The sequence below is a fragment of the Somniosus microcephalus genome, chromosome 5 (genome assembly GCF_052327205.1).
Source record: "Somniosus microcephalus isolate GS21.2 chromosome 5, FLI_Smic_1.0, whole genome shotgun sequence".
Lineage (NCBI taxonomy): Eukaryota > Metazoa > Chordata > Chondrichthyes > Squaliformes > Somniosidae > Somniosus > Somniosus microcephalus.
The window spans coordinates 39,006,040-39,032,737 of record NC_140991.1 but is presented as its reverse complement, the minus strand read 5'-3'; the positions used below and the strand labels follow the sequence as shown (position 1 = coordinate 39,032,737).

The 26,698-nt window shown below is 44.8% G+C and overlaps 1 protein-coding gene across 4 annotated transcripts in view; it reads left to right on the top strand.

Moving 5' to 3' along the window:
• The window catches only part of lmbr1 (limb development membrane protein 1), a 261,948-nt gene that overhangs the window by 154,642 nt on the left and 80,608 nt on the right, over positions 1 to 26,698 (top strand). For all 4 annotated transcript variants that reach the window (XM_085987540.1, XM_085987538.1, XM_085987539.1 and 1 more), the window contains 3 exons: positions 9,455 to 9,528; positions 9,778 to 9,868; positions 11,011 to 11,077. In XM_085987540.1, the coding sequence (XP_085843666.1) occupies positions 9,455 to 9,528; positions 9,778 to 9,868; positions 11,011 to 11,077 (232 nt within the window). The remainder of the gene's footprint in view (positions 1 to 9,454; positions 9,529 to 9,777; positions 9,869 to 11,010; positions 11,078 to 26,698) is intronic.

Sequence of the window (26,698 nt, the reverse complement as noted above, 5' to 3'; positions counted from 1 at the left end):
TATTCAAGCATTAAATGTCTTCGTGTTAAATTTTTACCTGATCATTATATAAAACTATAGACTCTGTTCACTCTTTCATCGGCATTTTAATATGAATCATCGTTTTATACCAAGCATTTTGTCCAGACTGGCTTTTTCTGTTTTGTTCAGATGATTTTTGTTGTAGTCTGTATTTAGGCAGTAAGCATGAGAGCATGCACATGATCAAACGGCTGTGGCAGAGCAACGAATCATGAAGCAGCTTGTTCTTTTAAGCTGAATCTCCTACGCATATTCAAGTCACCGTACAACACACATTGTACATTGATCAAGTGGAGCAGGAAACAAAGAGGCATTTATTCTACGTTTATGACTCGGTGGTATTTGTTTGCTTGATAAGGATGATGGCAAAGATACACTCTTATCAAGCCAAGAAATCCTGTTTTGAAGTCTTGTACCTTCTTTACAGTAGCAAACAGAAGGAACAGTTTGAAGGACATGGCTTCCATTTGCTACTATGAATCTAGGGAAGCAAAAAAGCCAAGGACTTAAAGAATAGCCTTTTTGGTTGATTCTAGGAAATCTGGGGGGTGGGGAGAGAGAATGCACCTTTGATTATGGTCAGCTGGTCAAGTGAGTAGCTAAACCATCCCAATCAAGTATTGTGCCCAATTCTGGGCACCACACTGTAGGAAGGACTTGAAGGCTTTGGAGAGGGTACAGAAGAGATTTACACACAGAATCACAGAATCCCCACAGTGCAGATAGAGGCCATTTCGGCCCATCGAGCCTGCACCGACACATATCTCACCCTATCCCCGTAACCCCACGTATTTAATCCCCTAACACTAAGGGTCAATTTATCATAGCCAAATCAACCTAACCCGCACATCTTTGGACTGTGGGAGGAAACCGGAGCACCCGGAGGAAACCCACGCAGACACAGGGAGAATGTGCAAACTCCACACAGACAGTCGCCCGAGGCCAGATTTGAACCCGGGTCCCTGGCGCTGTGAGGCAACAGTGCTAACCACTATGCCACCGTGGTTTTACTAGCATGGTTCCAGAGATGAGGGATTCAGTTATGTGGATAGACTAGAGAAGCTGTGGTTGTTCTCCTTGAAGCAGAGAAGACTAATGGGAGATTTGATGGAGGTGTTTAAACGATGAAGGGTTTAGATAGAGTAAATAAAGAGAAACTGTTTCCGATGACTGAAGGGCCGATAACCAGAGGGCCCAGGTTTAAGGTGATTGGCAAAAGAACCAGAGATGACGAGGAGAACTTTTTTACGCAACAAGTGTTTAGGATTTGGAACGCACAGCCTGATGGGATGGTGGGTACACATTCAACAGTTGCCTTTAAAAGGGAATTGGATAAATACTTGAAGGAGAAAAATTACAGGGATATGGGGAAAGAACGGGTGAGTGGGACTAACTGGATTGCCCTTCGAAAGAGCCAGCGCAGGCTCGATGGGCCGAATGGCCGGCCGCCTCCTGTGCTGTACTAGTCTATGATTCTATCTGAGAAACTCATGAAATAGGGATCAGCTATGATTTCCTTCAGATAAATAACCCGCTGATGCTCATACTTTGTGCATAAAAAATATGGAGGGAAAAGGAGCAAATAGAAAAAAAAAGTATGCTATACAGAAAAGTCTAATTGATACTATAGCACTGATATTAAAGTGCTGGTGCTAAAACTAAGCAAATTTGTATTTTTCTGGTTTAAAAACTTCAATGGGTACGTAAGAAAATCCAGAGTGAGAAGCCTGCTCCATCAGAGCCCATGTGATATTTATTCTAACACCTCAGTTCACCATTGCCACCTGTTAATCCTCTACATCAAAGAACACCAAATCTCTTACCCCTCCCCCCAAAGAAATGCTGTTAATACCTCTCAAACTCTCACTCAACAAATTTCAACACAGCTTCCTTTTTAAAGTGCAAATTGAACCCAAATTGACATGTAAGGGCACAGAATGTACTCTGGGTGGAGAACTTCAGTGTCCATCACCAAGAGTGACTCGGTAGCACCACTACTGACTTGAGCTGGCCGAGTCCTAAAGGACAAAGCTGCCAGACGGGGCCTGCGGCAGGTGGTGAGAGAACCAACACGAGGGTAAAGCCTACTTGACCTCGTCCTCACCAATCTACCTGTCACAGATGCATCTGTCCATGATAGTATTGGTAGGAGTGACCACCACGGAGTCCTTGTGAAGACACAGTCCCGTCTTCACACTGGGGACACCCTCCATCGTGTTATGTGGCACTACCACCGTGCTAAATGGGATAGATTCAGAACCGATCTTGCAGCTCAAAACTGGGCATCCATGAGGCGCTGTGAGCCATCAGCAGCCGCAGAATTGTTTTCCACCATATTCTTAACTTCATGGCCTGGCATATCCCTCACTCTACTATTACCATCAAGCCAGGGACCAACCCTGGTTTAATGAGGAGTGCCGAAGAGCATGCCGGGAGCAGCACCAGACGTACCTAAAAATGAGCTACAACACAGGACTACGTGCATGCTAAAAAGTGGAAGCAGCACACTATAGACAGAGCTAAGCGATTGCACAACCAACGGATCAGCTCAAAGCCCTGCAATCCAGCCACATCCAGTCGTGAATGGTGCTGGACCATTAAACAACTAACGGGAGGGGAAAGCTCCATGAACATCCCCATCTTCAATGATGGCGGAGCCCAGCATGTCCGTGCAAAAGACAAGGCTGAAGTGCTTGCAACCATCTTCAGCCAAAAGTGCTGAGTGGATGATCCAGTTCGACCTCCTCCTGAGGTCCCCACCATCACAGAAGTCAGTCTTGAGCCAATTAGATTCACCCCACATGATCCAGGAAACTTTCGATTTACCGGCACCTAAATAACCGGAAATCTCGGTTAACCGGCAAAATTCAGGAGTAGGTTCAGGTAACTTTTATTACTTGCCTTCCTCCATTTGTTGCTGTGCAAGGGTGTGGCTGCAGCTGTTGCTAAGCTACAGAGATGCTTGCAACTTGTGGCCATTGTTCTGATGCTGTTCAGGGTTTGTTGCTTTATACGGAGCTCTCGGCTCCGTATCTTTTACTATAGCTTTCAGTTATCCGGAATTTTTGATGAACCGGCACCACGTCGGTCCCGTCCGTGCCGGATTAAAAAAAAGTTTCCTGTATCAAGAAATGGCTGAGTGCACTGGTTACAGCAAAGGCTATGGATCCCAACGACATCCTGGCTGTCATGCTGAAGACTTGTGCTCCAGAGCTAGCCATGCCTCTAGCCAAGCTGTTTCAGTACAGCTACAACACTGGCATCTACCCAACAAAGTGGAAAACTGTCCAGGTATGTCCTGTCTACAAAAAGCAGGACAAATCCAATCTGGCCAATTATCACCCCATCGGTCTACTCTCAATCATCAGCAAAGTGATGGAAGGTGTCATCGACAGTGCTATCAAGCAGCACTTACTCCCCAATAAACTGCTCACCAATGCTCAGTTTGGGTTCTGCCAGGACCACTAGGCTCCGGACCTTATTACAGCCTTGGTCCAAACATGGACTAAGAAGCTGAATTCCATAGGTGAGGTGAGAGTGACTGCCCTTGACATCAAGGCACCATTTAATCGCGTGTAATCAAGGCGCCCTAGTAAAATTGAAGTCAATGGGAATCGGGGGGTGGGGGGGGGGGGAAACTCTCCTGGCTGGAGTCATACCTAGCACAAAGGAAGGTGGTTGTAGTTGTTTGAAGCCAATCATCTCAGCCCCAGGACATCGCTGCAGGAGTTCCTCAGGGCAGTATCCTAGGCCGAACCATCTTCAGCTGTTTCATCAATGACCTTCCCTCCATCATAGGTCAGAAGTAGGGATGTTTGCTGATGATTGCAGAGTGTTCAGTGCCACTCACAACTCCTCAGATAGTGAAGCAGTCCATGCCCGCATGCAGCAAAACCTGGGCAACGTTCAGGCTTGGGCTGATAAGTGGCAAATAACATTCGTGCCACACAAGTGCCAGGCAATGATCATCTTCAACAAGAGAGTGTCTAACCACCTCCCCATGACATTCAGCGGCATTACCATTGCCGAATACCCCACCTTCAACATCCTGGGGGGGTCACCATTGACCAGAAACTTAACTGGACCAGCCACATAAATGCTGTGGCTACAAGAGCAGGTCAGAGGCTGGGCATTCTGCAGCAAGTGACTCACCTCCCGACTTTCAAAGCCTTTCCACCACCTACAAGACACAAGTCAGGAGTGTGATGGAATACTTCTCCACTTGCCTGGATGAGTGCAGCTCCAACAGCATCCAGGGCAAAGCAGCCCACTTGATTGGCACGCCCTCCACCACCAGCGCACCGTGGCTGCAATGTGCACCATCTACAAGATTCACTGCAGCAACTCTCCAGCACCTCCCAAACCCGCGACCTCTACCACCTAGAAGGACAAGGGCAGAAAGCACATGGGAACACCACCACCTCCAAGTCACACACCATCCTGACTTGGAAATATATCGCTGTTCCTTCATTGTTGTTGGGTCAAAATCCTGGAACTCCCTACCTAACAGCACTGTGGGAGTCCCTTCACTGCACGGACCGCAGCGGTTTAAGAAAGCGACTCACCACCACCTTCTCGAGGGGAATTTTGAATGGGCAATAAATGCTGGCCTTGCCAGCGAAGTTCACATCCCATGAACGAATTTAAAAAAAAAAAAAAAAAAAAAAAAAAATCAGGGAGTGGGCTACAAGGCTAGTCTCATCAGTTTCAGATGATTATTTGCCTTAGAACTTTTCTCTTAATGGTGATATCTTTGAAACCTATATCATTCACATTCTGGTACCATTGTTCTATAATGTTTACATTCGTTTGGATTATGAAAAGATTAATCTTTTTCACATTCAAACATTTTAACAAGTTCAAAGATTGAGTGTTAATGAAGTTGAAGAATATTACTGTAATGTTACAAAGAAAGCAGGTGTTGCCTTTTTATCAGGCGCCTAATTTTTTTGTTGGGGAATTTGGAAGTGTTTGAAGATATCACAGTACCTGTTTTTTTTCTCTCCCTTGTTTAATGAATGCTTTAAAAACTATCAATTTTCTTATCTTTGTGAAAGTTTGGAAAAGTTGATCAACAGAAAGGGACTCAACTTTTGAATTTGCTTTAAGCGAACAGTGCTGTGATCTTAATTTCTATTTGTACTTTTTTCCAACACAAAATAGTGTATGGTTTCAAAAAGCTAGATTAACACTTCATCTGTTTTTAGTACTGAAGTGTGAAGCACACAAGAAACATGAAAGGAATCGAAGAAATACAAAAATGCAGCTGATAAAATATGGATTGTATTGAACGCTAAATGTTTCATGATAATGAACTTTCGCACAGTCGTGCACAAGCATCAAAGCAGCTTCTTTGGTGTTTGTTGCAGCATGAAGTGCATTGAATTTGCTGTTCTGAAGTGTACTAGGTCACGTACAGTGTAAATACCTTTTTTGTGTCTGAATTAGTAAATAACCAGATTGTTGATGGTAGGTTACCAGTAAATATTTTCACCTATTGACTGACTCCTTGCTCTTATGTACAACAAAATGCCTTTTAATCTCCGCTTTCTTCCCCCTCGGAAAAAAGAAAATCCATTGTCGGTTGTCTTATGATGCTGTGAACACTAACTTGTCACATTAATAACTTTGTTATCCATTAGATTTTAAACAGCCATGTGATTTCCTTTCATTAGCTACTAGGTTCCTTCCCCAATTAAGTTGCTGGGAATTGTAACTGCATTTAAAACTGGGTGACCTAGTTTTGTGTAGAATTACCCCTTTTCCCTAATTTCTTCTTTCCTGTCTTGAAGGTGGTGACCTGTGCCGGGTGTGGTAACCCTTCATTAACTTGGCAAAATGGGCATTTTTTAATGTTTCAGCAGGATATTCAAACGTGGACTAAGTGGAAGTTCCCAGATTTCTCATTTGAATTTATGGCCAGGAATTTCCTTGGAGCTGCTGAAGATCCTGTTTACGCTCTGAGGAATTTCCTGTAGTATGTAAATAATCATAGCATTGTGACCTGCAACAATTTTATTGCAGTTAATTATTGAGATAATCTGTGAACATTTTGGGGGCGATTTTTGCCGGCGCTTGGGTCGGGTTTGGAGGCGGGACTGCTGGCAAAATCAAAGATTGGCAGCGGATCCTCAACCCGCCTCCAATCAATCTTCCCGGGAGTCGGGTCCCCGATTTGCGCAGGAACCCGACTCCTAGCGGTGGGAAGAGGATTATAGCCACAACTGTTTGTTAACAGATAGTTAAGAGGCTTTTCCCAATTTTGAGACTTCTACTGTGGGCTTCCCGATGTCGGGAAACCCTGTCAGGGTAAGTGTGGCATGCTGTGGGTCTACTGTAATGTTTGTGTATAGATGACAGCTGCAGAAGTGGTGTGAAGGTTCCAATGGGACACTGGTGAGTTGTAGAGGTAAGAAAATGTTGGGAAAGTCATTTTTAATGTGTTTAGAATTTTCTGTAGGTGACAAACTTTGAAGTGTTTGTGTAGTCCCACCTCATTGGGAAAACCTCTGTGACAGATTGCTTCTGTAACCTCACCTGCAGCTGCCATCTGTTTTAGCCTAAGGAGAGAGTCACTAGAGAGCCTGGGTGTAAGGGCTCACCTTTTTACAGTGATCGTCAGTGTTTGCAGCACCTCAATGCTGTCAAACACTGAAAAAATCATGTCAAAAAGGAATGGTGGTGGCCCCTTTAAGAAAACCGGCAGATGACGCGTCATCAACTGACGTCATCTGACACTGGCTTTATCTTAATCGGCCGGCAAGCCCGCAGGGCAGGCTTAACGAGGCCAATTGACGCAAAATAGCGTCTGTGCGTCGGACGTCGCTGAGGGCGGGACTAGAACCTGGCAGGCAGCTGTCCCGCCTCCAACGCGCCCCGAAAGGTAAGATCCCGGCCTATCTGTCTAAGATGTACCTTTTGATCTTAAACAGGCAAACAATGATTTTTTTTTTGGTTGGCATTTGTTTAATTTGTGCATTTCTATGGGGTCCATCTTTTGAATACAGCTATTGTAAAGTTACCACAGTTAAAGTTACTCATTTTTGAGGTTGTGCATTCCACTGTTTGATCTTTATTCTTCCCTTACAAGCGTTTAAATGTTATTTGGAATATATTTTAAAATTCATTCTTGGGACGTGGGTGGCACTGGCAAAGCCGGTATTTATTGCCCATCCCTAATTGCCCTTGAAAAGATGGTGGTGAGCCATCTTGAACCGCTAGTGTCCATCCGATCCTATTCTTGTTATTCTTCATAGTAGTTCGATACAACTGAGTGGCTTGCTAGGCCACTTCAGAGGACAATGAAGAATCAGTTGGAGTACTGGAGTCACATATAGGCCAAACTAGGTAACGACAGCAGGTTTCCTTCCCTAAAGGACATTAGTGAACCAGTTGGGTTTATACAACAATCTGACAGCTTCATGGCCACTTTTACTGGTACCAGCTTTTATTTAATTTCTAAATTTCTTTAAACTGAATGCAAATTCTCAAACTCCAATGGTGGGATTTGAATTTGCGTTCTCAGGATTATTAGTCCAGTAGCATAACCACTACACTACAGTATTTTGCTTGTACAGGTACACTATCCCTTATCCGAAAGCCTTGGGACCAGCTGAGTTTCGGTTTTCGGAATTTTTCGGATTTCAGAAGGTATTATTATAAGACTGGAAAATTTGTATTTAATATAAATTTTAAAAGTTCAGGCTACCTCTTGCGACTGTTCCGTGTCTCATTCCCCTTCCTGCTTCTCTGGAAAGCCGGATATCGGCTGACTCCTACTAAGCTGGCCCACAAATCGGGTCGGTGGGGGGGTGGGGGGGGGGGGGGGGAGAGAAAAGAATATCGGACGGGCCACGGTTTAGGTCGGGGGGGGAGAAAAGAATATCGGACGGGTCGGGGGAGAAAAGAATATCGGACGGGCCGCGGTTCGGGTCGGGGAGAAAAGAATATCAGACGGGTCGGGGGGGGGGGGGGGGGGGGAAGAAAAGAATATCAGACGGTTCGGGTTGGGGTGGGGGGGGTGGGGGAGAAAAGCATATCGGACGGGCTGCTGTATTGTTGGGTTCACTCTCACGGCACCACCTCCACACTGCCTGGCTCGGCCTGCAATCTCCTACCCAGGAGGGAACTCTGTGACCCTCTGCCCTGCTCAGCGTAAGTCGTGCGCCACTCTGGTCATGTCGTGCGCACGACTTACGCTGAACGAAAAAACTTTCGGTTTTTAGAGGTTTTCGGTTTTCGGAAGTTTGGATAAAGGATAGTCTACCTGTATCCCCTTACAGCTGCATTACCTTGTTATGACTGAACCCAGACAGTTTCTCAATTGACAATGGGTTTTCTGCCTGTATCCCTTGTACAGTAAAAACATGCACTGCAATGTCAAATATTCATGAACTAAACAAGGCATAATCTATTTTTGGTCATGGTCATTCATAACAGCATCTCTTTTCATGATACAGAGCTCTAAAATTTTTTCTAATATAGCATTTCTAAAACGTTTGTATTTCTTAAGGACTGAATTTTTTTTTAAAAAGGTTTTGAATTCACAAATTTGTAAGATATTGATCTGTAAATGAATAAGCAATTGATTTTCTTCAGATGCTCAATACTTTTGAGTACTTGCAGAAGCAGAGATGGGAATTTTGTTTTAAAACACTTTATAAAAAAATTTTAAAAAAAGATTGATTTGCATTTATATAGTGCCTTATATCTCTCGAGGTGTTTTTGTAATTTATTGTAATATGCAGTGACTGCTATATAGGCAAATGCAGCAGCTATAATGTGCCAGCAATGTCCCACATTCAATAATGAGAATAATCAGTTACGCTTTTTGAAGCAGGAATGTTTGCCAACAAAAGGAAAATTCCATGCTCCTTTTCAAATACTACCATGGGATCTTTAACAGCCACTTCAAAAGGCAGATGGGCCCTCGGTCTATTGCCTCATTAACATAAAATTAATTCATGTAAAATGAAGCATATACTTTATATATAAAGCCCAAGCTGTAGAGATTAAAAAAAAATTGAAAAATGTTAAGTTCTGTAAATCTGATATAAAAGAAACAAAAACTGCTGGAAATACACAGCAAGTCTGACAGCATCTGTAAAGAGAAACAGTAGTTTAACTTTTGGACCAGATGAACAGGCTACATACAAAATAAAAAAAACCTTTTTGTTTCTTTGTAGATTCTGGTGTACCTGGTTTTTGCATTGTCAATATTTTCTATTTTTTGATTCATAAAATCCTAGCATTCTGCCACAATGTTATTATCGTTGTTTATGAATGTCAGATATTTTTGGTCTGTAAATTTCAAGATTGAAAGCAACCATGTTTTAATGTACATACTCATAGGTGTGAGATTAAAGTGCAGTGCTTGGGCCTTTAGATTTATTTCATGGGAGAGAAACTTTACGCTTTTTTTTTCCCCTTTCAGGAACTAGGCCTCGGTAAAGTCTCTCTGTCCGCATTTGGGTTTGTTGGTGCAGCGATTGAAATCATCCTGATTTTGTATCCTTTTTTTTCCCAGTCATGTCTGTTAACAAGTATTATAAGCGGTTTTCTGGGACAGTGGTATTTTACTGAAAGAGTTAGACCTAGAAAAACAGTGGTGATGGCTTGGACCATGTTACTACGGAGACACTTGAGAGAAATTCTTTGTTGTATCCAACTCTAAGGAAGTGAAGGAGATGGCTAAGGATATGAATGAAACCCTTGCATTCCTCACCCTGCAGAAGTTCTTCTCCTTAATTCTCACAGCTATCTGATGGTGTCCTCTGTCGTCGGCTTCTATAGCCTCCGGTTCTTTGCAGCCCTCACTCCCACGAAAGACGACACAACCATGACAAAGGTACGGTGGGCAGAGGTGATGATGTATATGTGGCCCCTCTTGTAACCAGACAGCTGGCAGTTTCTCTTCAGTAATTGCCTTTAATGGCTCATTTGCAATGATCAATATTTGTTTGCGTGCTGCGTAAACACAAACTGGAAGATTTTCATAAAACTAGGTAGTGAAGAAAAAGGATGTACTCTGTTTGGTTTGGATGGTGTCCATTCACTTGTAAATAGCTTGGAATGGAAAGGCTTGTTAACTAGCTATAGAAATCCAGTGAAAGGACTTTTCTTCAAAGGAAACATCTGCTAATGAGTAACTTTAATTGAACTAATTGTACCTCTAATGCTAGCATGTAAGCCGTAGAATTCGTTTTATTTAGAGTGTCTACAGAAACTTGTTCTTCAAAGCACACCACTAAGATTGAAGATCTAAAACTTCAAAAATACTCAGAGACAGATGGTGCCATCTCTGATTTGCATATATAAACTAGAGTTTTGTGGCAACATTGCTAGAATCCTTTTTCTGTTATTTAAGCAGATTGAAAAGAGTTTAAAAAGAAACCCACAATACTCCTTATGTGTAACGATAACCATTGTACCCCACTAAGATGTGAATGCAGACTAAAATTATATTTTGCCTGATGGGAAACTTCAAGCAACTGCTTATAGCAAACTAAATCTCTAAATAGGAATTCTTTTTAACAAGTGCTCCTTAATCCTATATAATTTTTGGAAGAGATCAATTACCTGTTGCCGAGATTGCTTTTTTGATTTTTTTTTTCCTGAGGAAGTGGATGGCAACTGTGCTGTTGACCATCCACAGCTTGGCTTAATTTCACAAACCAGTGTCCAGACTGTGTCAAATGTAGCAGTTTTGCTGTATTTGACTGTATCTTCCTATGGATGATACTCAAATTACAACACACCTCCCCAAAATGGAGGGCATGTTGTACCAAATGCAACCAAAATATAAGTCAGTAAAATCTTCAATCAAATAAGATGTGTAAACCTCTCTTTTTAAATGGAGTGCCTGATTCTTTGAAAATTGTTCACAGTAAAGTTACTTTTATTATCGTAATGTTATATTCGTCTTGGTTTACATGTTAGAAACTTAGTATGAGTTTGTTTTAACAGGAAGTTTTTTTCCCCCTCCAACAGATTATTGGAATTTGTGTCTCGATATTGGTCCTTAGTTCTGCATTACCTGTTATGTCAAGAACCTTGGGTAAGCTTAATTGTTTTCACTGATCCTGCAGCTTTTATTACTGCACTTGAAGTGTACCTGTGTTTGTGGGGAGATAGGGTCAACATCAGGGCAGGTGCCAGCCATTCATCCAGATAAATATATCTATAAAATCACCAGTTGTCCAGAATTCCTCTGCTTTGCTTTGATAATTATTTTAAACCACCTTTTTCACCAGTGCTAGATTAAGGGGCAACCTAATAGAGGTCTTAAAGATTGCATAGGGTTCTGATGAGGTTAATAACAATAGATTATTTCCACTAGTTGGCGAGACAGTAATGTGGGGGCACAAATTTATGATCCCAACAAGAATTAAAGGAGAGGTTATAAAATCTGTCTTTACCCGGAGGAGGACGAGAATGTTGAATTCTTTTGCCACAAACCATCATTGAAAGAAATCAAAATCAAATCAAATCAACTTTTATTGTCATTGTTAGTGCACAAGTGCAGTACAACGAAATGAGTCCATAATAAATCTTTTTAAAGGGGAATTAAATACTTGTTTGAAAAAGAGAAATATTGTAGGGAATGGGGAATAAGCAGGAGAGTGGAATTAGATCAGGTTAGCTCGTGGAGAAAAACATGAGAACGGATGAGATGGGCCAAATGTCTTGTGCTGCTCTGCAACATTCTGTAACTTGAGTGGATAAATAGGGCATGTCGCATATATAATCTGATAATCTAAATATCGTCTGCTCATATTTTATTTCATAGACCGCTTCATGTGTGAAACAATATTTGAGTTAGCCGACGGTATGACTAAAGCAGGGTTTATTAGAGTTTCAAAGAAATGTTACGCTAAACACTGTAGGAATACTTTAAAACATTGCAACAACAAACAGAAATGACTCTAATCCAAACTTCAAAACTATACAAGCTGTGCAATGTGAAGTTCAGCCATTTTATGAAATACTCTGGAGTTGTGGTTTGCTTCCTGCCAACTGCACATTTGTCAAAGATTTTCCTCTCCGTGTAGGGTAGGGAAAAGTTGCAGCGGAACTTCTGCCTTAGTTGTCAGGTCACTTCCTTATCAATCATATATAATTGGACTTCATGGATGTAGTGGGGGCTGGTTCCTTTATCTCCATCTACTTGCTTGGGCCTCTTCCTCACTTTCATTCTTACTAGCATCAGCGTCCTCCCATACAATATTAACAATTTCCACATTGGCCAGAAATCAATAGTTTCTGATTAATACCAACGATAGATGCAAAACTCCTGTCTTCTGGCTGGCTTCCGTTCCTTCTGTTGGGAATTTAACCCCAGATACTATACATCAGTTTGCGAATGGAAATCTTTTACAACCTGCACCAACAATAATCCCAATGTAAAGTGATCACAAGACAAATTTGGCTCAGTATTGGAACAGACCCTGTCTCAGACCCTATGGCAGTGCAGAGGCAAGCCGGGAATTTCCTGAATTGAGGGTATACTGATTCAATTACTTAAAATGATTTTCATTTTTAATGTGGCACCAATCAGCTGCAATCCCTGTCTACTCATCCAACACAGCGCCAATCAGCGACAAAGCCCGTTTACTCATTCTTCTTGCCTCAAAAAAGTCACTGCATCCAGTCATGTCCCAAACAAAACTGTTTTTAAAAGATGTATTTCAGTAGCTTTCCTTTGTGATGCTTGGAAACCATCAGCTCATCTTAAAACTTTTCTGTCTTGGGTTTGTACCTGACCAGCATTGGAAAAAAGTAGCATCTTATTCATTGGTTCTGACGGCCTTTAGTTCTGGCCTCTACTCAGTCTGATTGAGGTTGATGATTATCCCTATCAACCAGTCAGAAAAGCTGTGTTTTATTCTTGTAGAAACACTAAAATAACTTGCACGTGGGTTGAAATGCAGACTTTCAGTTTAAAATGATAATTGTGGGAATGTATGTTTCTATACTTTGTATTTGCTTGTTTTTAGTCTTGTAAACAGGTAAAATCTAAATAGAAAATTCTGATGAACAGGAAATATCTAATACATGTATACTGATGCTGTTGTAATTTCCAAAATGAAGGCACACCGTATTAATCATAGTGTGATAGCTTGCATAAGAAGTTCTTTGAAGAACATAAAATAGAAAGTAGTGGTTGAAGGATTTTTTTTTTGCAGTGGAGGGACACGAACAGTGGTGCCCCCTAGGGGTCAGTGCTGGTACCTTTTCTCAAATACAGATAAATAAGCCTAGAAATTCGACCACGCAGCCACAAATTTTCTGGCGCTAACCAGCCTACTAAGGGCCCAATATTGCGGGCAGGAAGCGGGTACACATTCCAGATGGAAGTGTGCAGTCTGCCATACTGGCAGCAAGAGTGCACGTTGGGATTGTTTAAAGGCCAGAATAACTTATTCACATTAGGGCTGCGTACTTCTTGCTGGACCAGGGTTCAGTATTCGAATGCCCTAACGCTTCACTCACCATGTGCTGAACTCGCACAGCAAGATGTGATGCTAACCGGCAGGGAGGCCCTCCACTAGTGATATTTAATGGGATCTTGCAGTACTTGCCGGTTAGTTGCTGGTTTCTCATTTCAGACGGCTGGCTAATTTCTGGTTTTTTGGTGTGTTTTATCATTCCTACAAGCTTACTTTGTCTACTCCGAGCCAGATTCTGCTGCTGTTGCACATTTGTTGGCTGCCTCACATAGTTCAGCTGCAGTCATGGATGGTTTCGTAGGACTGCATTTGGGGCAGGAGGACGAGGGGAGAAACGAGGAACCACCAGAACAGTTGCCACGAGAGGGTGGAGGAGGGTACTGAGTGCAGGACTCCTGTGACGCTTTGGAGGTCCCTGTTGACCTTGGCCCCCAGATGTCAGTTGTCTAAGCTTCCCTGGCAGCAAGATGAGCTGCCCTCGTAGCCATCTGAGCTTCCATGGCAACAGCCTGTGCTGCCGTGGAAACTGTCAACAGAGGCTCCAGCATGGTGGGAGCTACTGTCGAGCTGATGGATCTGACCACTCAGTCCGTGTTGGCCAGAATGGTCTCCATACACTTGCGCGTAGCCTTGCGACAACTTGGGGCTGGACTCCTCTACGCTCCACAATGTCCTGTACAAGCTCTCTGGCAGGCTGCCCAGTACACCTGACATTTCCCAGTAGATGCCCATGAGCCGCCTTTGGTAGCCTGCGCGACATCTCCTCCAGCATTGCCAGTCGCCGCGGCCTCGACTCTGCCCCAGCCCATGATGGACAGCACGCTTTCTTTGAGTGGGGAGAGGGTGTGCAGGTGGACTCCTCCTGGTGGAATAGCTGATAGTGTGTAAGATATGAGGTGTGGGTAAGTGAGGGTTGTAATAGTGGTGAGTGTGAGTATGAGGAGAAGGAAGTGTGGTGCAGTGATTGTAGGCGTGTGAAGGGAAGCGGGAGAGGAGAGTCTTGAGTGTTGTGATTTAGTGAGGCTGTAAATGGTGCAGGCGTGAGCAGAGACTAAGAGAGCAGTATTCTTACATTAACAACTCTCGTGAGGTCATTGAACGTTTTGCGGCAATGCAGGGGTGTTGGCTCCTGTAATTCGCACTCTCACCTCTTTGCATTGCCAGCCTAGTTGATGGCTGGAGGAGAAGAGGACGTCCCTCTTCTTGAATACTGCTTGCACAAGGGCTTCTAAAGGTGGCAACCAAGACCCTTGGAGCTCTCTCAACGCATGCTTCAGCCATTCACTGATTGGAAAAAGTGTTTTCCTGGTATCTGCAGCCAGATTGCACCTCCCCTTTAAGAGGTGCTGGCTGCCTTTAAGTGGTGTCACAGGCACCTGATATCCTCTCCCCCTTACAGGCACCCGATATCCTCTCCCCCTACAGGCACCCGATAGCCTCTCCCACTACAGGCAATCATAGCCTCTCCCCTTATTGGCACCCGATATCCTCTCCCCTTATTGGCACCCGATATCCTCTCCCCTTACAGGCACCCGATAGCCTCTCCCCCTTACAGGCACCCGATATCCTCTTTCTCCCCCCCCCCCCCTCTCTACAGGCACCCGATAGTCTCTCCCCCTTACAGGCACCTGATAGCCTCTCCCCCTTACAGGCACCCGATATCCTCTTTCCTCTTCCCCCCCCCCCCCAACCCCCTACAGGCACCGATATCCTCTCCCCTTACAGGCACCCGATAGCCTCTCCCCCTTACAGGCACCCGATATCCTCTTTCTCCCCCCCCCCCCCTCTCTACAGGCACCCGATAGTCTCTCCCCCTTACAGGCACCTGATAGCCTCTCCCCCTTACAGGCACCCGATATCCTCTTTCCTCTCCCCCCCCCCCCCCCCAACCCCCTACAGGCACCCGATAGCTTCTCCCCCTACAGGCACCTGATATCCTCTCCCCGCTTCCAGGCACCCGATATCCTCTCCCACTACAGGCACCCGATATCCTTTCCCCCTACAGGCGTGCAGCTAATGAGTCGTGTGAATAGTGCTGGCTGCACGCCTGTGAGATTAAATCATCATACAGCACGAGTGCATGCAGTACGCGACCCATCCCCCGCATGTCCAATTCCGAGCACATTCAGATTTCTAGGCCACCATCTGAGCTTGGGTATATCGGGCAGGTGGCGCAGAAATAGTGAGAATTATTTCACTGTGAAGAGGGCTATAAGCAGCTTCAGGAGGACAGGGACAAGTTAGTTTGGGCAGGTTGGTGTCAGATGAAATTTGAGGTGATGCATTTTGGGCGGAAGAATAAGGAGAAGACAGACACTTAAAGGAGCAGAGGTGCCTAGAGACTTTGGGGTTCAAATAAACAAATCTTTAAAGTGGGAGAACATGTTGATAAGTGTGTTTTTTAAACTAGCATAGGGGATTCAAGGTTTTACAAATAAAGGGATAGAGTATAAAAGCAGAGATAATGCTAACTTCATAGCATATAAGGCCACAGTTCAAATTGTGTCCAGTTTTGAATGCCTTACTTTAGGAAGGATGTCAAGACCATGTAGAGGGTGCAGAAGAGATTCACTTAGGTGGTACCAGGGATTAGAGCTTTCAATTGTGAAGAGAGTCTGGAGAACCTGGGCTTTTTTAATTAGAATAAAGAAGGTTAAGTGGAGGTCTGATAAGAGTTGTTTAAAATCATGTAGAGTATTGATGAGGTAAATAGAGGAAAATCTATTTCCACTGGTAGGTGAATCAGCAACTGAAGAGCATAAGTTTAAGTTAAACACCAAAAGGGCAAAGGGAGAAGTTCAGAGAATATTTTGCTGCGCAGTGGGTTGTTGGAACAAAGCCTACCAGGAACAGTGATGGAAGCAGAGTTCATAATAGTTTTTAAAGCAAAGTGGATAAATATTTGAAAAATAAAAATTTAAAGGGGCAGGGAAAACAGATCAAGTGGATAGCTGTTTCAGAGAGCCACCACACGTGCAATGGGCGAATGTCCTTCTGTGCTGTAAAATTCTTTTGATTCTATATAGGCCGTGTATCATTAAAATATAGCATATTTGACAGTGAAATATCGTGTATTTAGTGGTCATGTGGTAGCCATTTTGTACTTTCAGACTAACCATCCCAGATTCCCCATAAAATACAGATTGAAGAGGCAATTCTATTGTTGTATGCAAAAGCTTCAAATGATTAATGAGTAATTCTGCATAAGATGTTTTTGCAAACTGGCAGGCTGAATCTTTTGCCATGGTTTTACTTGTTTTAGTCAGATCAAACATGGAAACAGCTGATGTATCATCTCCAATTCACAATACATGAAATGCTGATGAAAACAAAACACCCTTGGCAGATGCCAGTTCAGATGCATGCAATGTAACCTAGCAGTGAATTTGAGACCAAATATCTGCAGCCTCTAGCCAAAAATAAGATCTTATTTACTTGACCAAAATTAGTCGAAGAATGCCTAGTTTATATAACATTTCACGCAGTTTACAGCCTCCATGAAGGGCTCCTATAATTTTTTTGATCTAAACTCCCATGAATAAATATATTTATCTTATAGGGAGACTAGGGATTTGATATGTGAGGCACTGATGATAATTAAGATGGTGTAGGAATTAACGAATTCCTACGAATAACAGAGATTGACACAAGAGAACAATCAAACCGGTCCTTACTCAAAGGAGATGCCACGAGGACTGCCTGGGCAGTCCCGTGGTTTGTGACGTGACGTCATCGCGTTTGCCCGCATTTTCCCGCGCTCTTAAAGGGGCCACGCCCCGTACATGCAAACTCTATATACAAAACACAGTAATGCCTAACACAATGGTACAGGTTTAGGCTGGTGTTGGAACATCGTCAAAGAGAATTATATACAGTTAGCCAGAGTCATTCAGTGGTTCTGCCACATGCGCCCCCCCCCCCCCCCCCCAGAATTCGCTTTAAGGGACAAAGTCAAACGGTGAGGGGGTCTGACAAGTCTGTCAGAACGACTCCTGTACACTCGAGGTGGAGGCTGCTGGGTGGTTGGCAGGCGGGCGCACTTGGTCTGCCGTAACGACGACAGGTGGCCGACCCCATCTCGGCGGTTGTGCTGTCTTGACGGGGCGGTCGAGGTCCAAATGTGCTGGCTTTAAGCGGTCGACCGAAATGTGGTCCGGTTTACCACCAACATCTACCGTGAAGGTTTTGTCCCCTGCTTCCAACACGCAGAAGGGACCGGTATATGGAGCCTTGAGCGGATCCCTATGTGCGTCATGGCGAATAAAAACGTATTCAGCCTTGTGAAGCTCCGTGGGAACGTGTGACCTCTGCGGCCCGTGGTGCGAAGTGGGCACCGGTGCGAAACATCTGGCCGCCTCTTGGTGACTAGCAAGCTGGGCAGACGCGGACCATTGCTCCGTCGATGTTGGTAGGAAGTCCCCTGGGACCCGCAGAGGCTGACCATACACAAGCTCCGCTGATGACGAGTGAAGGTCTTCTTTGGGGACCGTGCGAAGGCCCAACAGGACCCACGGTAGCTTGTCTGCCCATCCAGCGTCCTGGAGGCTGGCTCTCAGGGCGGCCTTCATTGACCGGTGGAAGCGTTCGCAGAGGCCATTCGCCTGTGGGTGGTAGGCTGTGGTGCGGTGTAATTTGACACCGAGTCCTTGGGCCACTGCATTCCAGAGTTCGGAGGAAAACTGCGGTCCCCTGTCTGACGAAATACCGGAGGGTACTCCGAAATGGGCGATCCAGGAGGAAATGAATGCCCTGGCCACGTCTGCTGAAGTAGTGGATGACAGGGGGACCGCATCTGGTGGTGCGGTCAACCATGGTCAGGATGTGTGAAAAACCATGGGAGGGTGGGAGTGGTCCTACCAGGTCCACGTTGACGTGGTCAAAACTTTGCTCCGGAACTGTGAAGGCGGCCAACAGAGCTTTGATGTGGCGCTGTACCTTGGCCTTTTGGCAGACCACGTAGGTGTTGGCCCAGTCGCGGACATCTTTATGCATGCCATGCCATACAAATTTTGCTGACATCAGTTTCTGAGAGGCCTTCATTCCAGGGTGTGACAACCCATGTATGGCGTCGAACACTTTGCGGCGCCAGACGACCGGCACGACAGGGCGAGGATCCTGTACGGAGACGTCGCACAAAAGCGTGGTACCTGCCGAATGGAACTTGACGTTGGCCAACTGGAGGCCAGTGATGGCCGTTCGGTAAGCTTGGACTTCCGGGTCTGAGGCTTGGTCCGCTGCCATGAGGGCATAGTCGATGCCCAAATGAACCGTATTGACGATTGCGCGGGAGAGGCAGTCTCCCACCAGGTTGTCCTTACCGGCCACGTGCCGTATATCCGTGGTGAATTCGGATATGTAGGTCAGTTGAAGCTGCTGTCGGGCTGACCACGGTTCGGCGGTCTTGGACATTGCAAAGGTCAGCGGCTTATGGTCCACAAAAGCGGTGAAAGGACGCCCTTCCAGAAGGAACCGAAAATGGTGGATGGCCAGAAGAAGGGCGAGCAACTCCCGGTTGAATGTGCTGTATGCTCTCTCGTTCTGCCGTAGTTGATGGCTGAAGAATGCCGACGGCTGCCACGTCCCGTTCACCCACTGCTGTTGCACGGCACCGACTGCGTAGTCCGACGCGTCGGTGGTGAGGGCGATGGTGGCTCCTGGCAGTGGGTGCGCCAGCATAGTCGCGTTGGCTACGGCGCTTTTGGTGTCGGCGAACGCTCAGGCCATGTCATCCGTCCAGTCTACCGGGTTCTTGCCAGTCTTGCCCTTGAGGGCCTCGTACAGGGGCTGCATGAGTAGTGCCGCCTTAGGCACGAAACGGTGGTAAAAGTTTACCATGCCTAGGAATTCCTGCAGGGCCTTTATGTTCTGCGGGCGTGGAAAGGATGTCACCGCCTCTACCTTCGAAGGTAAAGGAACCGCTCCCTCTGAGGTGATGCGATGCCCCAGGAAGTCAATTTGGTGCAGGCCAAACTGACACTTGGCCGGGTTGATAATCAGGCCGTGTTGGCTGAGGCGTCGAAAAAGGGTGCGTAGGTGACAGGTATGTTCTTCCTTAGTAGGACTGGCAATTAGAATATCGTCCAGGTAGACGAAGAGGAACTTGAGGTCCCGCAGCACGGAGTCCATCAGACGTTGGAAAGCCTGGGCGGCGTTCTTTAACCCAAACGGCATCCGTTAAAACTCGAAGAGGCTGAATGGGGTGATGACTGCGGTCTTCTGGACGTCTTGTGGATGAATTGGGACCTGGTGGTAGCCCCGGACGAGGTCGACTTTTGAGAACACGGTGTTCCCTGCCAAATGGGCAGAGAAATCCTGGATATGAGGGATCGGGTACTGATCAGGAGTAGTGGAATCGTATAGTCGCCGCATGGCCGCCATCCGCCGCCAAGCTTCAGGACGATATGGAGGGGTGAAGACCAGGGACTATTCGACCGGCGAATAATCCCTAACCGTTCCATGATTGCGAACTCCGCCTTTGCGACCGCCAGCTTGCCAGGTTCTAGGCGCTGGGCCCGCGCATAGACCGGGGGGCCGTTGGTGGTGATGTGGTGTTCCACACCATGTTTCGTGGCTGTGGAGGAGAACGTGGGTCTTGTCAGGTCGGGGAATTCACTGAGCAGGCGAGCGAACTCATCAGGAGTTGGGAACGCACAGGAGACGGTGCGTGACGTAGTGTTACTGCGGTAACACGGAAGAGAATTAAAAGTTGCTGCGTTGATCAGCCGCCGGTTCCGAACGTCGACCAGGAGGCTGTTGGCGCACAGGAAATCCGCGCCAAGGAGGGGCTGGGAAACTTTGGCCGTAACAAACTCCCAATGAAAACGTTGCCCCCCGAGGCACAACTCCACTCGCCGTCTGTCGAAGGTCCGAATTGTTCCGCCATTGGCCGCTTCAAGGACGGGGCCGTGATTCCCCGTCTGCACATCGAGGGCGGACGCGGGTAAAATGGTGCACTACGCTCCAGTGTCGCACAGAAAACGACGACCGGAGAGAGTATCAGTGATGAGCAATTTTCCCGTGTTGCCGATCGCGGCCGCGGGGTGCCCGTTAGACCCGTTCCTCGGTGGTCGCAGTGTCAGTCGTTTTTTGGGGGGAAAACTGCAGGGAGGGCGGCAACGCTTCGCTTTCGCGCTGAACTGCGCGTGGTAGAAACACAGCCCAGCAGGCAGACGAGCTGGGGCGGTGTCTGCGGAGGATGGGTGTCTCGTGGCGGCCCAGTACTGCCGAGTTACAGCGAAAATTTTGTCAGCCTCCGCAGCGAGTGTTGCGCAGTCTTCGGTTTCAGATCTGGCCAGGGCAGCTTGTACCTGTTCAGGCAGCTGGCTGAGGAAAATCTCGCGGAATAGGAAACATTCCCGTTTTGAGCCCAGGAGTGTGAGCATTTGGTTCATCAACTCTGAAGGCTTGGAGTCCCCGAGCCCGGGCATAGCGAGTAATCGACAGGCGCGCTCCGATTTTGTGAGCCCGAAAACCTGCAGTAACCGCGCTTTGAGGTTTCATACTTGCGCTCCGTTGGGGGGTTTTCGAGGAGGCTGACGATCCGAGAGGCGGTAGAGCTGTCGAGTGCGGAGACCACATAAAGATACTTGGTCTGATCCGCATCGATGTTCCTCAGGGTGAACTGGGCCTCGACCTGAATAAACCACGAGGGTGCTTGCTGCTCCCAGAACTGCGGTAGCTTTAGCGAAACGGCGTTTGCTTCCATGCTGTGCTCTTCTTTTGTGAAAACGTTCACAAAAACGGGGTCACCAATGTAGGAATTAACGAATTCCTACGAATAACGGAGATCGACACAAGAGAACAATTAAACGGAGATGCCACGACGACTGCCTGGGCAGCCCCGTGGTTTACGACGTGACGTCATCGCGTTTTTCCGCGCTCTTAAAGGGGCCACGCCCCGTACATGCAAACTCTATATACAAAACACAGTAATGCCTAACACAATGGTACAGGTTTAGGCTGGTGTTGGAACATCGTTAAAGAGAATTATATACAGTTAGCCAGAGTCATTCAGTGGTTCTGCCACAATGGAATCACTGGACATTGGAGAGGTGCTCTATATGTCCTTTGCTAATTTCTTTAGGCTACCGTCGCTTCTCAGATTGTTGAAGAGTCATGTCATGGTGGATCTGGTAGCATATTAGTTTAGTAAACTGACATTTCATTTCAAGAAATCTGTACAAGCCTAATCTCTACTGTTGGGATGGAACCCTCTTCTCTCTGCTGAATGTAAGGGTCCTATGGGAAATTAATTGAAGCAGTGTTAATGGTTGGGGTCCTATGTAAGAATACTGTCCTTAAATTGGCATAAATTAGCACTAAATTGATCTCACCTGGATCTCGAATGCAGCTGGTGTGGGAAGTGAAAAATGCACACTTTTGCAGTGGAGGCTCTTTTGAAATTTGGGTTAAAATCTATTGTTGGAATAGAGTAGAGGATGCTTTCATTCTGCATCTCACCGTGCATCTTCTCTGACCTAGAAATGCTTCAATCTTGACATTGGATGTGCAAAAAAATGGAAGAAAAAACTCTTGACACTGATATCATTCATCTTGATGAATAGGAAAAATTACTAAAACATATAGGATTTTTTTTTAAATCCTGGTTTATAAAACTCTGGGATAATGTACCATTGTGTGTGTGTTTTATATAAAGGAAATTTGTTTATTTGAATATTATGTTTCAATGATGAGATCTTTTTGTCAAGACTTCCATGAAGAATTTAAAGAGAATTTTTCCTTGTGATCAGAATTTGACATTAACAACCTCCATTAGACCAAACTCTTATTGTTCAACAGCTAACCTGACACGGCTGAATGTTTATTAAATGTCATTTGCATGTGAAGTAGTTGTATCACAGCACATGCTGTGACTAAGAAGCCAGAATGTTGGCAAAAATCTGCCACCTCTTTCAGTAAATGATTGAGATTCCTGAATCGTTTACTATAGGGATTTATAAAAAGAATAGAAGAGGAGGAAAAAAAGAAACGATTGAACAATTTAAAATTCTGCTAACAAATGCACAGACACAGCTGTCCAAACAGGATTAATGGGATGTATTAGAGTACAGTGACTTATGCAGTGCTTCAGAAAATGTCAAGATGCATCATTTTGCAGGTTGTGCTGAGTGGCACTCAATAGATGAAAAGAAATAAATGCATTTAACAGATTCATAGATTGCTACACAATACGCAAAACAGTGCTTGGAGAGTGCAAAGATTCCTGATTTGGGTGCAGTTTAGAATGCTGGGCAAAGTAAAGCTGTATTTTAACTTGAGAAACCAAGGGGAAGGGCCATCGTCCATTAAACCATCGAAGTTAGAAGGATAAAAGAAGAGAAGAGATATATCAGGAAGTAGTGATTAGGTGATGACATGTTTGAGTTTTCAAAATATTGAGTGTGCAGTAGGGAGGAGAGACTGAGAATCATAGAATGGTTACAGCACTGGAGGAGGCCATTTGGTCTGTTGAGTCCGTACCGACTCGCTGCAAGAGCATTTTAGCTGGTTCACTCCCCCGCCCTTCCCCTGTAGCCCTGCAATTTTTTTCCTTCAGATACTTATCCAATTCCCTTTTGAAAGCCACGATTGAATCTGCCTCCACCACCCTTTCAGGCAGTGCATTCCCAATCATAGCCACTTGCTGTGTAAAAAAAGTTTTTTCTCATATTGCCTTTCGTTCTTCTGCCAATCACCTTAAATCTGTGTCCTCTGGTTCTCGACTCTTCTACCAATGGGAACAGTTTCTCTCTATCTACTCTGTCTAGACCCATCATGATTTTGAACACCTCGATCAAATCTCCTCTCAACCTTCTCTGCTCTAAGGAGAACACCCCCAGCCTCTCCAGTCTATCCACATAACTGAAGTCCCTCATCCCTGGAAGCATTCTTGTAAATCTTTTCTGTACCCTCTCTAAGGCCTTCACATCCTTCCTAAAGTGCGGTGCCCAGAATTGGACACAATACTCCAGTTGAGTTCGGACCAGTGTTTTATAAAGGTTCATCATAACCTTCTTGCTTTTGTACTCTATGCCTCTATTTATGAAGCCCTGGATCCCGTATGCTTTTTTAACTGCTACCTCAACCTGCCCTGCCACCTTCACCGATTTGTGCACATATACCCCCAGGTGTCTCTGTTCATGCACCCCCTTTAGAATTGTACTCTTTAGTTTATATTGCCTCTTCTCGTTCTTCATACCAAAATGTATCACTTCGCACTTTTCTGCATTAAATTTCATCTGCCACGTGTCTGCCCATTCCACCAGCCTGTCCATGTCTTCTTGGAGTATATCTCTATCCTCTTCATTGTGCACTATACTTCCAAGTTTTGTGTCTGCAAATTTTGAAATTGTGCCCTGTACACCCATGTCCAAATCATTAATGTATATCAAGAAAAACAGTGGTCCTAGTACCGACCCCTGGGGAACACCACTGTATACCTTCCTCCAGTCTGGAAAAACAACCGTTCACCGCTACACTCTGTTTCCTGTCACTCAGCCAATTTCATATCCATGCTGCAGGCTTCAACTTTGCTGTCTAGAGAAAGCTGAAGAGTTGCCTAGTTTTGTGGTCCTGGATGGGTGATCAGTTAGAAAAGATAAGTCATGATTTCAACACAGTGGGGAATATAGTATGAGGAGGAGTGTGTAATGTGACTTGACTATTTGGAATTTAGAAGGAATAAGATAGAAACACCATAGTAGTATTTATATAATGGTTAAAGAATGGTTGCAAAGGAGAGTGGGTCACCTATCATCTTTTCTTCTGCCTAGAAGTGCAAAAGGGGTGCTAGAAGAGCCTCATCAGATATGGCAGCAGCATTCAAGCCTTTGATAGACTTCAGTTTTATGGTCTGTTCGATGGGAAAGGAAGTGTTTGGTGTAAAAGGAGAGAGTTTCTTGGATGTAGCTTTAGCAAGAGGAGATTTGGAAGTTGTATTTTCATGTCAGATGACATAGGCCAAGAACTAGAAGGATTAAGGTTGGAGCCAACAAAGGTAAAATGTAGTAGCTATTAGTTGACCTACAAGAAACTGGAAAAAATTGTTCGAAAGAATGAAAGAAACATTTTTTCCCCCTTTTGAAGGACATGAAGGAGATCAAAATGCTGTGATTCAGCTACATTCCACTGAGAGGACTGGCGGTTGTGCACAGTGAATGCATGCAATGTGAAAGAGTTTGATGAATGTCACTAAAAGACTGGATAAGGTTGGATGGAGCATATTATTGCTAAGGAGTAAAGGCAATGATAGCTCATTCAACACTGCAGAGTTTGCGAGCTGTGTAACATGGGCAGCAAGATAACCAGCGAATGACACGTCCTGATAAATGGCAATTATCGATTAGGCTAAAACTTTTTAATTGAGAGTTAAAATCAGCATCCGTAACTTTAGAAGTTATGGATATTTAGAAAGTATGAGAGATCACCATTTTAGGGATAAGGTGAACATAAGCGACTTTCCAAAGAGAAGGAAAGTGTACTCCCTGGGAGAAAGGGACATTCAAAAGGAGGGTCCTAGGGCTTTAGGTTTTAAAAAATTGAATTCAAATTCTCAAACTACCATGGTGGGATTTGAACTTGCATTCTCTGGATTATTAGTCCAGGCCACTGGATTACTAGTCCAGTAACTACTACCATACCTATGATGATGGGGTTGGGGTTTTATTTAACCAAGAACAAGAAATTTTGAGTTGATGGGGAAAAGTGCATCAAAAGTCATCTTTCTCTTTAGCAGAGCCAGCAACTGTGTAATTGGAAGGAGGGATGGAAACAAAGAGCCAAAAGTTACGAGAGACGGCTTTGGCAAGGAACCAGGAAGAGTGGCTGCTGGAGGTGCAGTAAGACAGCAGTTGATGCTTCTTTTCAATGAAGTTTTCAGCAGTTGAATGCATTTAGCAGCTACAATGGTTGATTTCAGAAATTATGAGCATAGTTAAAGTTGACTCGGGTTGCTTCAGACTAATCAAGGCCCCATGTGCGATGGGCACAATTTTTTACAAGAGACAGCAGAGTGATTGGTCTGATTAAACCAAGATGTAGTATCCGATCTGATGGAGGGAGAAGAGTGAGCCAAGAAACAAAGATCAGAAAAGTAAAACAAAATTTGGACCAGAATAATTATTATACCCTAATAATTCTAGGACAGAATCAAGAAACATCTTGATTTTTTTTTAAAAATCCCTATTGGACTATTAATGATTAGTTGTCTTCCAGGATTCATTTTAATGCCAAACATTGTAGTGAGCATATCTTATTTGCAGCTGACCATCTAGTAAACCAGGTTGGAGATCCTGCCAAAGGCACTACAGCAAGTAGTGGTTATGACACTGGTCTAGCAACCCAGAGATCGAGCTCAGATTCTTCTGTGGTAATTGGTGTAATTGAATTCAATAAATCTGGTAATTTGAGGGCTGGTGGCAGAAAAATTGACCATGATAGCTGCCATGTTGTCATAAGAGCCCAGCTGGTTCACCAGTGCCCTTCAGGGAATAGAAAAGAACCTGTGACACATGCCTGGTCCAGCCTATACCTACCAGTCTCATACTATATGGTTGATTCTTAATGCTCCTTTCATTGAGGGCAGCACATTATCTGAGTTTGTGAGCAGTGCCAAGGGAAATACACTAATTTGACCAAATAATTTTACAGGCCTTTTCATTTATATCTTCATCTTATAATTGTGATAATGTCCACAATTTTTAACAGACATCTTCACTACTGGTGGTTATCCTTGGGAGTCCAATTATCTAGTGATTTCGTACAGGTTTTTAATGTGAAGTAGGTATCAAATTCTGCTTCCTAATATATAATTTGTGTATTTTTATGTTTGAGTTTTTTGATGGGGTAACAGAGAGGGTTGATGTGGTGTACATGGACTTCCAAAAGGCGTTTGATAAACTGTCACATAATAGGCTTGCCAGCAAAGTTGAAGCCCATGGAATAAAAGGGACGGTGGCAGCATGGATACAAAATTGTGTAAGTGACAGGAATCAGAGTAGTGGTGAACGGTTGTTTATCGGACTGGAGGTAGGTACACAGTGGTGTTCCCCAGGGGTTGGTACTAGGACCACTGCTTTTCTTGATATATATCAATGATTTGGATGTGGGTGTACAGGGCACATTTTCAAAATTTGCAGTGACAAGGATAGTGATAGACTTCAGGAGGACATAGACAGGTTGGTAGAATGGACAGACACGTGGCAGATGAAATTTAACGCAGAAAAGTGTGA